Source organism: Microcaecilia unicolor, chromosome 2, assembly GCF_901765095.1.
Source record: "Microcaecilia unicolor chromosome 2, aMicUni1.1, whole genome shotgun sequence".
Taxonomy (NCBI): Eukaryota; Metazoa; Chordata; class Amphibia; order Gymnophiona; family Siphonopidae; genus Microcaecilia; species Microcaecilia unicolor.
The window spans coordinates 548,724,688-548,742,960 of record NC_044032.1 but is presented as its reverse complement, the minus strand read 5'-3'; the positions used below and the strand labels follow the sequence as shown (position 1 = coordinate 548,742,960).

General features: G+C 41.0%; 1 protein-coding gene across 1 annotated transcript in view; it reads left to right on the top strand.

Annotated features, from left to right (window-relative positions):
• Nucleotides 1–16,410: 16,410 nt before the first annotated feature.
• The window catches only part of GABRA4 (gamma-aminobutyric acid type A receptor alpha4 subunit), a 237,984-nt gene continuing 236,121 nt past the window's right edge, over nt 16,411–18,273 (top strand). The window contains exons 1-2 of the mRNA XM_030191346.1: nt 16,411–16,695; nt 16,897–17,015. Of these exons, the coding sequence (XP_030047206.1) occupies nt 16,613–16,695; nt 16,897–17,015 (202 nt within the window). The 5' untranslated portion in view covers nt 16,411–16,612. The remainder of the gene's footprint in view (nt 16,696–16,896; nt 17,016–18,273) is intronic.

Here is an 18,273-nt window from a genome sequence, read left to right as displayed (position 1 = left end):
AGAGGATGTCCCTCACTCATGGGAGAATGCTTGAGATAATGTGCTTGTGACTTTCATCCTTGAAAGATCTGGCATCTTCTGTATGGTGTCTCTTAGCCCTACCATATTCTACCACACATTCGTATCCTCTCACTAAGGTGGCTTTTCTCCCTCAGTTTCCCTCCCCCTCCCTATAAAATATTTAAATTGTACACCACCTTGGGTGAATCTCTTCATAAAGGCAATTAATAAATCTCACTAAATAGCTAACTAACTAAATAAACAAACATTTTATGTTTAGTTTATCAGTTGCCTTGATTCTTTTATTGTTCATACATGATTCTCCACTCCCACTGCTTTGTCCAAATGGACTCCCACTGGGAGACAGGCCCTACTTCATTTCATATCTTATGGAGAAAGCCCTATAGGAGATAAAGCAACCTGGTTCATATGAACCAGACCTGAAATAGGTTGACAGAGAAACTGAAATCTGTCCCTTCTCTGTTGCTAGTAGTGCCTGTATAGGCCTTTGTCTCACCATCATCACAGACATCGTTAATGCTCTTCAAGGTAATAAAACAGAAACTTTGAAAATAATGGCAGATAAAAACCATAAGGCCTTTAAATTTTGCCCACCCATACCAACTACTAATCTATTGTGAGTGGAAGAGTAGCCTACTGGTTAGTGCAGCAGACTTTGATCTGGGGGGAACTAGGTTTGATTCCCACTGCCGCTCCTTATGATTCTAGGCAAGTCACTTAACCCTCTATTGCCCCAGGTACAAATAAGTACCTGTATATACTATGTAAACCACTTTGAATGTAGTTGCAAAAACCATAGGCGGTATATCAAGTCCCATTCCCTTTCCTTTACTATCCTTTCTTCTTCCTTAGAGATCCTCTGTGCATGTCCCATGATTTCTTGAATTCAGATACAGTCATCATCTCTATTATCACCACTCAGAGGCAGTTTCACACATTCAGCACCCATTCTATAAAGAAGTGTTTCCTTCGATTATTCTTGAGGCTATACCTTTCACCTTCATCTTAGGCCTCATTCCAGAATTTTCTTTCAATCATAAGAGACCAACGTCCTGTGCATTTATATCACTGAGGTCTTTAAATGTTGTTATGATATCTCTCCTCTCTTGCCTTTCTTCCAATGGCTGGGACTACAGTGTATGATGTGAGCTTCCATGTAATATGCCACTGATAAGGGTAGGATATATTTGTCAACAAACCCAGAGCAACAGGCTTTTTCCCAAACAGTCAATGGGATGGAAGCTCTGCTATATTGAAAACATATGCTTTAAGAATTAAAGTCCACATGTCCACAACATAAGAGACAGAAGATTGTAAAAGTCTAAACCTAGCCCTGTTAGAGATGCCTTCACATTTTTTTAAGGTATATTGTACTACAAAATGCATGACGTGCTGCAGTACTTAGGGTAAATATGCCATCCCAGACAGTTCATTCATGTATAGGTCTTGCAATGGTGACACAGGCCTGATATTCCTCAAGTGTTACAGCAAGACCTACTGCTTAGCTACTCAAATTCTGGAATGGAGCTCAAAATAGGCCAAGGGTGTGAACTTGGGCCTAGATCACATGACTTGGCCCCTCCCCACCCTCCACTACCTTCCCTCCATCCAATTTAGAAGATCTTCTAGTGATACTGACAGGAAAAGAAATCCTTGAGCAAAATCCATGGTGTGTTTGAGAGCTTCATTTGATGTATGAAGTCCTCATTTCAAGCTGTAAGGATTTCCATAACCCTTATCTTGCTCTGACGCAGATGCTTTAACACCTATCCCAAAAGTCATTAGCTCTCATTCACAGGACTATAGACTGAATTCTATAAATGGCGCCCTAGGTGCTGGTCTACAAACAGCACTCAGAGCTGGGCACCACGGTTTATGGAATAAAATTTGGCGCTAGGATCCGCACCCAAAATACACCAACTGAAATCTGGTGTAAATTCTCAGGCCTAAATTAGACACAGATCTCCCTTATTCTATAAGGAATTGCTGAAATACTGCTGCTGTCTCTTTTGAACACACAATTTCTATTAGGTGTAAGCACCCTGTGGGACCCTTCAAAAAGAGATGCCAAAAAACGCGAGAACACCCTAATAGGTTTATAAATTATTTCTGCACTTTTTGGCATCTCTTTTTGAAGTTAGGAATGGACTTGTCTATTTCAAGGCAAGGTTGTTTCTGGCCATTGGAATATTTGTTTCTTTGGACTCAAATACCATTAATAGACCCCTGATGCAGGTATCTGTTTGCAGAAATGCGGACCGTGTTGGGGACCTATTAATAAAGTGCAGCTGAGACGCTCTCATATTTGAAGGCTCCTTGTGCTTCTTTTTGGATATTAGCTGGAGACTTGATTTAGCTAAATTCTTCTCTACCATGAAATGGCAGAGAAAAAATAACAGGTTTTTTTTATTTGTACCCCATGCTTTCCCACTCATGGCAGGCTCAATGTGGCTTACATATTGTATACAGGTACTTATTTGTACCTGGGGCCATGGAGGGCTAAGTGACTTGCCCAGAGTCACAAAGAGCTGCCTGTGCCTGAAGTGGGAATTGAATTCAATTCCTCAGGAGCAAAGTCCACCACCCTAACCATTAGGCCACTCCTCCACTCTTCTCATTGTTGTTAAATTTCAACTTTTTTTTCTCCAGTGTTAATAGGTGTCAGGAACAATTCAGTCTTGTACTTTTGACCCTTGGGTTAGCAGACAGCTACTTTGAAGAAGCTGCTCTGCTTCTTAAACCGAGCTCACATCTTAATTCTGTCTTCTATTTCTGCTAATACACATTCCAATTTTTTGACTGTTCCAGTGGCCACCAGCTGAAGGCAAGCTTGAGTATTTCCTGCCTCTGGGCTTGTTTTCTGTTGTGTCAGTGTTGTTCTTGTCCAGTTGTGCATCTCTCTCTCTCTCTCTCTCTCTCTCTCTCTCTCTCTCTCTCTCTCTCTCTCTCTCTCTCTCTCTATATATATATATATATATATATATATATATACAGTATGAAACACAATTAAAATTTATCAGAACAAAATAAAATAAAATGAAAAAGCCTGCAAATGACAGAGGAAACTAAACAAATATTTCTGGCTGCACATCCCTAAGTATAAATGGCGTATCTATTATTGCTCTTCTTCTTGCAGCTCCAATATCTTCATTACAGACTATTTCTTACATCTGTCTTTCTTTCCATGTAACAAAATTCTCTTTCTATTACAGCTACTCAACACTTTTCTGACTTTTACCATCCAGAGACTAATATTTTTCTGACTCGAGCACCTATTGTTTATCATCTCTTGTGTCTGGCATGCTAAGATAATTCAGTGCTGAAAATAGAAAACAGTAGCTATGGGAACCACATTGTGTGACCTACCTACATCTACCTTTTTGCCTAACATCCCAGCTATCCTTCATCTTTCTGTATCCCTCCTCACCAAATCACAGCCTTCCCTCAGCCATCTATTATCTCTCCTCCCTTATTCTGTATCAACCACAAAAATATAATTTTCCTGCTTATTTTGGGAGGGGGGAAAGGGTAAGGAAGTCATAATGGAAGTTGGGGAGGGAAAGGGAGGTCAACATTAGTATCTGCTACACTTGGGGAAGGGGAACTACCAAACATGTCCACCACAAACTACATCTATAATCGCCCCTTTTATTCTTCCCTCGTATGAACACTCCAGGTCAGCAGCAGTAGAAGGCAAACTTAATCTTTCTCCTCAGTCTGCTTGTCTCCTCCCTCCTCTTTTATGGGTCCAGGTTAAATTGGTTACCTTCTCCAGGAGCACCCCAAGTCACCAGAATTGCATACTGTGTAACATGCCTCCAAGTGTCCCCGCTCTACCCACTGCACCATGGCCACCAAAAGGGAGACAATGGACAAGGAGTGATTTTTGTGTCCCTTTGTATAAGGTTGCCAACTGGATCCAGATTCACAGGATAGGTTTGATCCAGTCCTAGGTTTACCCAGTGCATGCTGGCACTTGTAGTCTTGCTTTTCTTAGGGAATGCAATGGGGAAATCAGAACTAGAAGTCCCTACATGCAGCGAGGTAAACTCAGGACTGGATCAACCCTGTTCTGCATATTCAGATCCAGTTGGCAGCCTTACCCTTGCATCCTTTGCAGACATACTGTTCACATAGCCTGCAGGATGACCCTGCTTTTCTTTACTTCTTCTGCATCACTTCCAGAACGCCACCTCCCATTCTCATCATTACTTCCTCCTCTTTCACCCCCTCCTTTGTTTTCCAATACTTCTTAACTCAGTCCATATGAAATCCTTTCACCTCAACCCTTTACTCTCATGTACTTTTCCCCTCCCATCTCTCCCTGCTGTATCTCTTTCTCCACCATATTATCCTTTATTTAATCTCCCATCTTTCCTTTCTGGAGCCCCTGAACTAATTAAATCTCACGTCAGTTTATTCTCAGTATTTTTTTAATCTGTAGCTGTTTAATGTTGTATTCTCTTCTGACTGATTTTGTAATTAGATTCACATCTCCTGTTTCATTCCTTTAGGTGGAAAAATACTGTTCAGTATTGTTGTGATTGTTCTTATCACAACAGAAAATTAAGGAAAGTGGAAGAGGGTTCATATGGGAAGACAAGCTGCCACAACATCCAGAAGGGAAATATACTGCAGCAACTAGCAACCATTTCTGAATTAAAAATAAAAAAATAATAATAATCTAAAGACGTGAAAGTGCTTGACACTATTTAGGCTGCAATATATCTGTGTCTTACAGCCAACTTTTCAAATTGATTGAGGGTGCTCAATTTAACACAGACTGCCTTTCCTGGTCCCCCAAAATGAAAGAGCATTGTAGAGGGTGGGCATAATTAGCCTGACCATGGCTGTGACTTTGGCCCAACTCTGATCCAGTTGTTTTCTTCTTCTGTTCAATTTTATGTAATGCTCCCCTCAGGAGTATCCCTGAGTTCAGTACTTGATCTTCCAGGAGTGCCCCCCCACCCCCCAGGACAGTTTTGTCAGTCTCTTGTACATGTAGCACCTGGTGCCTCCACATGAAGTCGGAGGGTTTTAGCAGGTGAAATTTCTCACCCTTCTTCCCAAGAAAATTCCAGTAAACACTTCTGTGAATTTAACTCTCTGTTATCTGTGACCTGTACCACAGAGCACAGAAATCACTCTATATTCACTCTTTTGGACCCTCAGCCCTCTTTTGGCCAAGTCCTGTAACTAGAGAATGACACAGGGATGGGGGCAAGCAGCTAACCATGGGAACGGGGACAGAGTCCACAGGGGCAGGGTGGGGACAGGGATAAACTTGAGACTAGCCTGAAACAGGCTATTCCAACTAGATGGAACAGCATCTATAAAATGCTAGTACAATATGTACAAACTTAACACAGCTTAGATGACTGGAAACTGAATTCAATGACAAAAAAAACTGCAGGAGCTGCTTTTAGATTGAAAAGAAGCACTAAATGACATCATTTATGTTTTGTCTGCCTATGATGTGACAACAAGAGGTCTGCTGATCAGAATCCTACCATCTACAACATCCTTCAATCACGTGCCCAGTTGCTCAAGCATCTGACTGTTACTGCAACAGATTCATCCATTGTTGCTGGTATCAAGGGGTATTTCCAACACTTAATTGGCACGTATTTTCCTGTTCATCCACTACACAGTGTTGGTTCTCTTCTATGCCACGTCCAAAAGGCAATCCAATTATCTTCCCAGATGTTGTAAAAACACAGGCAACCAATTCTTTGAAAAGGTTGTATCAAAACTAGATCAACATGGAAGGCTCGAGTTCATCAACATCAACAACTCATGGTCCTCCACATTCCCAGAAAGTGTCACATGTGTGGAAGATCTTCCTTCCAAAAGAATGAAAATGGATGTTAGCAGTTTTCTGAGCAACTTTTATGGAATAATCCCTCTTTTTAAGGCTATTGTTAATGAACCAGACAGTTATTTATGTTCGAGTAATGCAGGCGATGATGTTTTGATTTTTTGGAAAAGCAAAAGTAATGACCAAAAATGGCAAAATTTGCACTGGAATCCTGTGCATTCTTGCTACCAGCATGTCTTCTGAAAGGACATTTTATATCAAGGGAAGGACTGTGGAAGACAGGAGAGCTAGACTGAATCCTGAGATTATTGATGACTTATTATTCATCCACAGATTAAAACATCATAGCAGCGCTTCATAGGGTGTATTTCTCCCCCACTAGGGCATATAGAGCGGGTTGTATTTTGTTCCCCTGGACATTTTAACAGGGTGGATTAGGGTTCCTTGGGATAACAGAAGTCAGATATTGTTGGGGTTGGAAGGTTATAGGGTAGCTGGGGATGTTATTTCAGTTACTCATTGTTATTATTATCTTCTATTTTTGGCTTATGAACAACAGTTGTACAGAATATTGCTCATTTTGTACTTTAATAAAAAAGATTTAAATATAAAATCATAAGTATGCAAGGCATATGCAGATGGTGACAGGGCAATGACAGGGACAGAGCCCACAGGATGGGGCAGAGATGTGACAGAGCCTGTGGGGATGGGGATAATTCAAGTAAAGATGGACAGTGAGACAGAGATTTTCCTCTATTTTAGCTCCTTTTAGAATCTCAGCCCTCTTTGGACTAAAGTCTGCAATTGCAGCCTTTCAGCAATCCAATCCCCACTCTGCTTTCTTTTTTAATTTTTTTTTCATCTCCCACACCTTGGGAAAGGGGGAGGAGAGGGAAAGGAGGAGATGAAGCAGAAAGGGTAAGGGCTATTCATTTTATGAAAACAGACAAAATCAAAGACTTCCTAGGAAGAATGACCAGGAAAATTCTGTATAATCCTAGGAGAAGATGACAACTAGAGTAGCAAAATGGTATCCTGCTACCAGATCAGAAATATAACCTGACCAGGACTAAGGATGCACATTTATTAGGGTGCTTAAAAAATGTAAAGGGCAATTCTATAAATTGGTGCCTCAGTCTAGGCACCCCAATTCTGTACACTTAACGTTAATTCTATAACAGTATTATAGATCTCCTATGGGTGAGGTTTTTAAAGAGGGTGGTACAATAATACAGTCATGGTATAGGGTCCCACGCTAAACACTCACCACTTAGGGAAGGTACAAAGAAAGATGGGGAAATTCTGTATTCTGTATATTATACAGTGTGCAATTCAAGATGTTTCCCTAGATGTTACAAAATTTTAATGATGACAATATTGCACACTAACTTTTGGATTTAAATAATTTATTGCACAAGATGGTTTTAAAATGCAATGAATGTTTCAGAATAATAAGCAAGTGTAACACACAATAACTTCAACTCTTGTATAATTTCAGGAAAACATATGCTGTGAAGCGATCAATTTCTGTTCAAACCACAACTTAACACATCAGATAAGTTCATTAATCAATTTTTCCTCTCTTTACCCAAAATTTCACCAGTTTTCATACACTTAAGCAAATTAATTGATTCTTTGTGTTCAATTCTTTGTTTCAGAGCCCAAATTTCTACTTAAAGTGACTCAGACGATTTATGGACTACTCTCAGCAATCAGGTAAGTACCCATATTTATACATAGTCCCTTAAATTACTGAAAGAGATGGTGGCTGAAACACTTAGCTGCTCTGTAGACCTTTCTTGTATGATGGTAACTTTGGTCTTTCTTGGTAGTTGGTGCACGTGTTGCTCCTGCGTTGATCCTCTTGAGTTGCCCAACAGCCTCTGCACCTGTACTCTAGTTAACTAAAAGAAATTGAAACCCTGTCTCCCTATCTTGTGGGAATTTTTATAAGGATTTATGTTATTTTCAAAACTGTGGCCAACCTATCTAGATTAAATCAACAGATAAGTAATGTTCCCTATTGCAGATTCCCTATTGCAGAACCTGCCTTGTTACTTTTCCCTACCTAATGAGGAACAGTCTTATGTTTGTATAAAAACCCCTTTATAGGCAATCACTTCTTTTAAACTTTTGAAACAAAATCATTCAGCAAGAGACTTCCAACTCACTGAAATTCGTTTTTTTATTTCTTACACCTCACTGATGTCAGGCTCACTTTCTCACTTTCCACACCTTTTACACCAATGCCCTATTAAGCAGTGGTTCTGCCAAGGACAACAGTCTCGTCCAATCTCTTAAGCAGCACAGATTCTCACTACAGTCAGGTGCACTATGGTCACAACCCCGCTCCGCAGCAGGTCAATGGAAACACACCAGAGTTCATGCACACTCACTGCCACTTGCCACATTCACCAGTTATCAACAGGGTTCTACACAACCTGTTTCCCACTCCAAACTCAGGCAGACCCCTCAGTACATCCACCCATTAACACATATACACTCAAAGTGTCAGTCAAATGCACTGTGGCCACTACTTTGCACTATGACAGATCAGCGGAAACATAACAGTTTTCCTGCACACTCACCGCCACTAGCCACCTTCACTTGTTACCAGCAGGTTATTATACAGCTTATAGTCTATTTCAAACTCAGGCAAGCCTTTCCACTTTATGAATCAGCACACACCCACTCAGCAAATTTATCAGGTATACTGTGATTTTCAGTGTGATTATCAGCATTGCCCAGGGTGAGATCACGAATGTCTTAAACCATTTACCTGGTTTGTGCCATGACTCCAGCATTCTGGCACGCTCATAGATATATAACTACTATGAGAGCAGCCATATCACTGGTGACTAGCTCCTCAGTAAGCCACACACATACACCTGCCAACAACAGCCATGTTCCATGTGCCATCACACAGCCAACTGCACCTATGCAGAGGCATACACTGCACCACATCCTATGGTACACTCTCATCCCATGTCTACTCTTGGTCTCTCCAAATCCCACACAAGTAATAAGACTACCCATAGAGGAGGTAGCTGATGACCCCTATTGTGACACCCCAAAATGATGTCACGGAGCAGTACAACATGGTGCACCACTAAATCAGGATCATCCACAAGAGCCACTTATACTGCAAAGAGAAATTTGGAGGGGAACTCCTTTACAAACCTGAAAATGTCTGTCAAATATTCAGGGCCTGCTGTATTCTACACAGTCTCACAATGAAGTGCAGAGTCCCTCTGCCAGAGAGACTGGAGACATGGGATATGGACTTAGAGGAGAAAGCACCCACATCCACACCAGCAGGGCATCACTAGTCCCCGCCCCCTGCTTCCACTCTTCCTTATGTGCGCTATTAATCTTCTAACCCTCCCTCTTCCTCTCCCTCTCCTGCCCTTCTGAGAGCTCTTATCTTTCCCACTGACACATCCTGGCTGATATGACTTTCTGGGATGCTGAATGAAGTGCCATTGCTCTTAGAGAAGCTCCCTGATGCCTCATCCAATAGTCTAGGATGACATATGCTCTGGAACTGGCAGTTGGTAGATGGTAGCTCTCTGCACACCTCCTGTATCTTGGGATGCCTGTCCAAGAGCATCTGTGACTTGAGAGCTGACTTCCTCCTTAAGATAAGAGGACACTCACAGTTCAGCTGCAGGAAGGAGACTGTCTGAATGGCTTTGGTTTAAACTCACAATACTGCCAAAGATGTGCATAGCTAGGAGACCCTTAATGGGGCTATATGTCCTGTAGCAACAACATCACAATACACGGCATGTACTTTGTTGGGCCTCCAGTATGTGGTATGATACCTGGCCTGCAAACCCTTTCCAAGCTCTCCATTAATATTGCATATGTAACCATGTCCTGGGTCTGGCAGCCTCTCAGTAGCTACAGAAATGGCTGAGGTGTGACCCCAGGAATGGCACTAAACCTATCTGTAATAGCATGCTGCACCTCAGGCATACTATTCCTGATATAGGGTTAGTTGATCTTACAAGGCATCCGTGGATGTCAGAACACAAGCTGTCAGGTAGAGGCTTAGGGCAAAGCCCAGAACACTCAAAGGATGCAGACTATGTACACAAGTTGCAGGGATTACCAGATCTTGCATTCTCTTGGGCCCACACATATGTAAGACAACACATGTGTGATTTGGCAAATGCTTGGGATCTCCCTATATTCTGATATGTATGGGTCTCTCATTCAGGCCAAGGGGAGAAGCCTGAAAGGGCCCAATTGAGTAGTGCGTAGATGGTGACTCTAGCTGTGAGAAACTAAGACCAGTGCCAGGCAGACTTCTTTGGTTTGTGTCTGGTGTATGGCAAGACTTTAAATCAGGAATGGACTTTGTTTAAAAATACCATCTTGAAAGCCCAGACCAGATGTATTCCACATATAAATAAAGATGGAAAGAAGAACAAATAACAGCCAACATTGTTAAAGGAAGAAGTGAAAGAGGCTATTAAAAAGAACATCCTTCAAAATTGGAAATAAAAGAAAGATCTAAATGAAGAAAAAAAAAGAAGCAACATAAGCATGGGCAAGTTAAAGCAAATCATTGATAAAAAAAAGCTGAAAGAGAAACTTGCCACGGAGGTGAAAATGGATAGTAACAATTTTTTCAGATATATTAGAAGCAGAAAGCCTGTGAGGGAATCTATGGGAACGTTGGATCATCAAGGAGCAAAAGGGGCACTCAAGGAGGACAAGGCCAAGTCAGAGAGACTGAATGAATTCTTTGCATCAGTCTTTACTGAAGAAGATGTAAGCGATGTACCTGTACCATAAATGGTTTAATTATTTTGGTTGTCCTTCTTTGAACTTTGTCTAATTCTGCTATAACATTTTGAGATACGCAACCAGAATTGCGCATAATACTCAAGGTGAGGTCACACCATGGAGCAATACAGAGACATTATAGAATTCTTGTCTTATTTTCTATCCCTTTCCCAATAATTCCTAACATTCTGTTTTCTTTTTGGCTGCCACCATACACTGGGCAGAAGATTTCAGCATATTGTTCACGATGACACCTAGATCTTTTCTTGGGTGCTGACTCCTAAGGTGGAACCTAACATCAGGTAACTATGATTTGGATTATTTTTCCCAATGTACGTCACTTTGCATTTGTCCACATTAAATTTCATCTGCCATTTGGATATCTAGTCTGTTTAGCCCGTTTACTAAGCCATGGCAAAAAGTGGCCTGCGGCAGTGCGAACATGTCTTTTGAATGTGCGCCAGGCAAGTTTTTACCATGTCCTGGAAAAAGGGTCTTTTTTAAGGGGCTGGAAAATGGATGAGCGGCAAAATAAAAATCAGCACATATCCATTTTCGGCTTGAGACATTACAGCCACCCATTGACTTAGTGGTAAGATGTCACACGCTACCCGGGTGGTAAGCATGCAGCACACATCCACTGCCATTTACTTCTGGGTAAGCAGCATGCGATAGAAAATAGAACATCTTTTCTGCCACGTGTTTTTGGCGTGTGCCATATTCAGAATTACCACCCAGGGCATGTGGTAGCCAGGTGGTAATGCTGATTTGGTGCATGCTGGATATGCATGGACCCTTACGTGCCTTTGTAAAAGGGCCCCACAATGTCCTAAGGACTTTCTCCAATTTTTCACAGTCTGCATGTATTTTAACAACTTTGAATAGTTTGTGTCATATGCACATTTAATCACCTCATTCCTCGTTCCCATTTCTAGATCATTTATAAATATGTTAAATAGCACTGGTCCCAGTACAGAGCCCTGCAGCACTCCTCTACTCACCCTCTTCCATTGAGAAAAATGACCATTTAAACCTACCCTCTGTTTTCTATTCATTAACCAATTCCTACTCCACAACAGAACATTTCCTCCTATCCATGACTTTTAATTTTTTTCAGGAGTCTCTCATGAGGGACTTTGTCAAAATGTTTCTGAAAATCTGGATACACTACATCATCCTTTATTCACATGTTTATTCACACCTTCAGAGAAATGAAGGAAATTGGTGAGGCATGACTTCCCTTTGCTGAATCAGTGTTGACTCTGTCCCATTAAACCATTTTTTGTCTATGTGTTCAGTAATTGCATTCTGTAGTATCGTACTAGGGCATGGCACAGTTCTACAAACAAAAGTAGCAAATCTCCTTGACTGGATGGTATTCATCCCAGAGTAGTGATAGAATTGAAAAATGAACTGTCTGAACTATTGTTAGTAACATGTAAACATGTAATTTATCTTTAAAATTGAGTGTGGTACTGGAAGATTGGAGGGTGGCCAATGTAATGCCGATTTTTAAAAAAGGTTCTAGAGGAGATCCGGGAAATTATAGACCGGTGAGTCTGACGTCGGTGCCAGGCAAAATGGTAGAGATTAAAATTACAGAGCATATTCAAAAGCATGGGTTAATGAGAGAAAGTCAACATGGATTTAGTGAAGGGAAATCTTGCCTCACCAATCTACTACATTTCTTTGAAAAGGTGAACAAAAATGTGGATAAAGGTGAGCCAGTTGATATTGTGTATCTCAATTTTCAGAAGGCATTTGACAAAGTACCTCATGAAAGACTCCAGAGGACATTGGAGAGTCATAGGATAGGAGGTAGTGTTCTATTGTGGATTAAAAACTGGTTAAAAGATAGAAAACAGAGAGTAGGGTTAAATGGTCAGTATTCTCAATGGAAAAGGATAGTTAATGGGGTTCCCCAGGGATCTGTGCTGGGACCGCTGCTTTTTAACATATTTATAAATGGCCTAGAGATGGGAGTATTCAGATGGGAGTAGAGTGAGGTAATTAAATTTGCTGATGACACAAAGTTATTCAAAGTCGTTAAATCGCGGGAGGATTGTGAAAAATTACAAGAGGACCTTACGAGACTGAGAGACTGGGCGTCTAAATGGCAGATGACGTTTAATGTGAGCAAGTGCAAAGTGATGCATGTGGGAAAGAGGAACCCGAATTATAGCTACATCATGCAAGGTTCCACGTTAGGAGTCACAGACCAAGAAAGGCATCTAGGTGTCGTCGTTGATGATACGTTGAAACCTTCTGCTCAGTGTACTGCTGGGGCTAAGAAAGCAAATAGAATGTTAGGTATTATTAGGAAAGGAATGAAAAACAAAAATGAGGATGTTATAATGCCTTTGTATCGCTCCATGGTGCAACCGCACCTTGAATATTGTATTCAATTCTGGTCGCCACATCTGAAAAAAGAAATAGTGGAATTAGAAAAGGTACAGAGAAGGGTGACAAAAATGATAAAGGGGATGGGACAACGTCCCTATGAGGAAAGGCTAAAGCGGCTAGGGCTCTTCAGCTTGGAGAAAAGGCGGCTGAAGGGAGATATGATAGAGGTCTATAAAATAATGAGTGGAGTTGAACGGGTAGATGTGAAGCGTCTGTTCACACTTTCCAAAAATACTAGGACTAGGGGGCATGTGATGAAGCTACAATGTACTAAATTTAAAACGAATCGGAGAAACTTTTTCTTCACTCAACGTGTAATTAAACTCTGGAATTCGTTGCCAGAGAATGTGGTAAAGGCGGTTAGCTTAGCAGAGTTTAAAAAAGGTTTTGCCGGCTTCCTAAAGGAAAAGTCCACAGGCCATTATTAAATGGACTTGGGGAAAATCCACTATTTCTGGGATAAGCAGTATAAAATGTTTTGTACTTTTTTGTGATCTTGCCAGGTATTTGTGACCTGGATTGGCCACTGTTGGAAACAGGATGCTGGGCTTGATGGACCTTTGGTTTTTCCCAGTATGGCAATACTTATGTACTTATGATTCCTATGAAAGAGTTGGCCTTACTAACTGATCATGTGTCTTACCCAGAGATAGCACTGGTAGAAGCATCTGAAAAAATATACACTATTTGTTGAACTGGAGAAACTATGAGATCTACCAGGTCATGAAACAACAATTCCGGAGAGGATGGCCCAGTACTGATGAGATGCTGTCACCGGAGATTAGCGTGATCAACACGACACTTCCAAGCAAAACCAAGGAAATGAGAGATGGCAACATATTCTTTAATAGTAGATAAGACTCGACACAGATATTTTGGCTTTGTTGATTCTTTTAGTAACGCTAACTGCATATTTACCATTCAATAGTCCTTTTAAAGACTTGATTTGGTTTGCTTGCTCATTTGGCTGCATCTACAAATGGTCATCATACATAGACTCCTGAGGCAGGCGGTGTTTGCTGAAACACGGTGCCGTGTTGAGTCTTATCTACTATTAAAGAATATTTTGCCATCTCTCGTCTCCTTGGTTTTGCTTGGAAGTGTCCTGTTGATCATGCTACTCCCTTCTCTTCTCATATCGGATCCAGTTTTCTCCATTGCTGTGGTTGTTTTTTGTCACCGGACATTAACCATTTTCATAATTTATGATTTGACTACTGAACAGGGTCTGATTTACAAAGGACAATGACCGCATGTTCCAGCTGGAAACAAGAAAAAGGTATTTGAAAGAGTTCATGCAAATCATATTGGTATCAACAGATGCATTTAACAAGCATGAGTGAAACAAAACATTCAAAAATCAGAAACAATTCTTTTAAAGTAAAAAACCAAAATACATTCCAAGGCCCCAATGCTTAGAACCTAATGCTGGTGTTAGAGCTGATTAGCACAGGACTAACACTGGTGTTAATCTGTGCAGAATTCTCACAGGGCTTTAGTGCAGGAAACGTGTGTAGCGCTTTAGAAATGTCAAGTAGTAGTAGTAGTAGTAGTAGTAGTAGTAGATGGCTATAAATTGCATTTAAATATAGTCAAAGCAATGTTAATGAGGTCATTTTTATATCCTTCCAATGCTCAGAGATCAGCGCACAAACAAACCCTGCTCTAATTGCTGGAACCCTACCACCAGCTTGGAGCTGTTATTAGAGGGTCTGAACAGCGCATCTATTTTGATTTTCAGTTTGACATCTGCCCATTTTGATTTCTTTTGGAAGTGGAAGGAAGCCAGTGCAAGCCTCTAAGCGCTGGTACTGAGAAACAAATGTATGCGAGTCCAAGCAAACCCCAAAGTGAAGGCACATATTTGTGCATGTCCTTAAATATAAGCCTTTCAAGTGAAAAAAAAATTTTGAAAAGCTTATATTTAAAGGTGCAGAATAATGGTGCTGATGTGTGCTTCATTTTCAGGTTTGCCTTGGCATGTGCACAAGAGCTATACTCAGTGCATTTTTTTTCTAGCAAAGAAGGTGCCGGTACTCAAATGCTTTGCCACCCTTCAGGAGTGGGGTGATCACTGAGGGACCCACCCCATAATAGCCAGGCCCCCTGCAACCAGTCATAGAATCTATGGCAAGGCAGAATTAGTGTGTAGAGCCTGAGCTCTTTCATTAAAAAGTATAGGTACATGGGTCAATTTTAGCAGACAATGAAAAAGGTGCCGATACCCAGTACCCCCAAGTACCCCCTCAAAAAAAGCCCTGACTATACTTACCACAAAACTCTTAAATGCATGTGTCAGGCATATAATTTGAAAATAATTAGCTTTGAGCATTGGAGGGCTATTTTTCTGCCCTGTTCCTACAGTATGGGGTGGGCACTGTTCATTGTAGCACCAGAGCTTTGAGCATCAGGGCCCTAGAAAACAGAACAAGCTACTGCTACAGATCCATATATGAAAACCATATATTAGCAGAATACTTCATCTTGGTCACAGATGCAGTCATAACCACTGTGTGATTGCAGACAAATCTGAATTGGAAACTGCAAGAAACCAGACTTTGTACAATGTAACCCTGGAGAAAAAAAGAAACAGAATCGAATTTCCTCCTGCAAAGATAGCAGAAATGCATATCTCCTAATGTTGAAGAAAACCAAAAACTTCCAACAAAAGAATAAGCAGGAAAAACTGTGTATATTCCTGCAGGAAATAGGAGAAACAGCAGCCAGAACAAAAAATTCAGCTGCTTTCTAGGCCAGATATTTAATCAGACCAGGGACCCCCACCAAAACTTGAGAATTAGTCTTGTACCTGTCCTCTCTGTACCCTGTATTTATTTTTTACCTGTTATTATTACTGTTTTGTAAATTATTCTTCATTTTTAATTACTTTATGTATTGCTTTAGGCAATACATGTAGATTGTTCATGCTCATAAACTTATTTGAATATCAATATCCTTGCCAAGAGCTTCCTAGTGTTTCCCTGGAGACCAATTTATGCGTGTACGTAGCCCTTCAATAGGATCCCTTTCAGCCCCCCCCCCCCCCCCCCCCCCCCCACATACACACACACATACCACCTGCAATTTCGTGGAAAGAACATTATGGTGGTGAAGCAAATTAAAAGCTATTTTTTTAATGTATCTCTAGCATGCGATTAACTTTCTTCATTAACTTCCTTCATTAACACCCCCCACAAATGAGAATGGTTTGAAACCTACCCCCCCCCCCCCAACCATTTATGATCGACGACTTTATCAAGTCTGCAAAGGAATTGGAAGAGGAGGGTTAAAAGAAGTGGGCGGGGAGGGGGGAAGCCTGTTTCCCCCTATGAAGTTAAAGGGCTTGGCAAACTTGCATACCAGGCATGTGCAAAATAAGGAATGAAAGGGAAAACAATACTAAAGAAGATAACCGTTTTAAGTTGATTCCGCATCTAAGGGCCCGCCCCTTCACTTTTCTGGCGTGTGTCTCTATCTGTCTCTGATCTCTATGTTTCTCCTTGGCGTGTGTGATCTCTCTGGACAAGGCATTTAGCCACAAGAAACGTGAACAGGCTTAAAGTATGGCATGCAAAGATGGTTTCTACCAAGAAGGAACCAGTGATCGCTATGTCCTCCAGTGCTACTGCCACTCTCACCTTTCTTTGCTTGACGGCTTGGTGAGTACTACTCAAAACAAAAAGAACCCAGCCGTCCAGAGTCACCTTTTTAAATGATTATTATTGTTTCAGAGATGTCCAGTGATTGCTGCCTGCGTTGTACTAAATTCTTGCTGTGCGATTCCTAATCTGCTGCAGGCGAGCCACCCTGACTTTCCGCTTGTTTTTCATTCAATTGCTTCTCTTGCCTTATTTTTGCAGTATAGCCGATTCCTCGGGAGAGACCAGAAAGGATGAAAAATTATATCCAGAAAATTTCACACGCATTCTGGACAGTCTGCTGGATGGTTATGACAACAGGCTGCGTCCCGGATTTGGGGGTATGATTTGAAGCGACCAAATACCGTGTGCAATGTGCAGTGGTCCTGTCTTTCTGTCAGTCAGTCTGTCTTTGTGATTTAAGTAGCTGCGTTACCCTACAGCATGAGCATGGCATGCATAAAAAAGAAGGGAAAAAAAAGCTATCTGTTTAAATTCTATGCGTGAGTGCGGGATTTCACAACTTCTTTTTTAGGGTCTTCATTTACCTGATAGAAATAAATAATGTTCCGTAGTTAAATAAATGCTCTGGTGTAGTGGCTTTCTTAGAAGTACTTTTCTGCTTTCCAGAAGTCTGTGTTCGGTTAACACGTGACACACCTACAGGTTGATGATATATGTGTTCGTGTTGTGTGCCTATAGCTATATAGGTAGCTGGAAGGCTATCTATCTATTCTTAGCACAAGTAAATATGCGTACATATGCCCACTCGCTCATAAACATGCCCCTGTATGGTCAGAATTTTACAGTAGATGAAATGAATTAACTCATTCCCATAGCTGCTTTTCAGTGGTTGCATTGAGATATTTTTAGTAGACTATGTTAACTGTTCTTATGAGCGTGAGGAGTTAATAAAGCAGCCACGAAGACAAGCAGATAATCCTAGTAGTTGGGCTGTCCTAAGCACCGACCGTTTTTCTCAGTAATAGTCAAGCTGGCAGCCTTTCTCCTGACTTTCTTTAGAGCCATTTTCACGTAATTGTGCTGCAGCTGTTGATTCGTGTGGTTTTGCGTCACCAAAGGGCTCTGCTTTCCAGCAAAGACCATTCCCATTTCATTCCCGTGGGGGGAGGGGGAAAATCTTTGAATAGACACACAGAGATTAATGTTAGAACTGGGTGTCTAGAATGAGAGAGTAAAAATCTGCCTCCAAAAAACAAAACAAAAAAAAAAGGTAGATGCCTATTTTTCTTTATAAAACACTAAGGGGCAATATTTGTCATGTGTGCTGTTAAAATATAGCATTTTATAATATATGCATGTACTTGTACGCACTAGCAGACCTCCACCAGCAAAGTGCACACCATATAGTCAATGCACATATTTTTCAACTAGTTGATATTCTGTAAGCAATCATTTACCCATATAGTTACAAATCCCAAACAGAAATGATTGAAATACTGCAAAGTGGGTGCATACCTAACCACTTAAAGTATGTGCCCCCTACGATAAGAGGGCATCCCTCATATGTATTATAAACAGAATAGGCAATGCAGCTAGTAAATAGCAAGCTGACTTTGTTACTGAACTACTGAATCT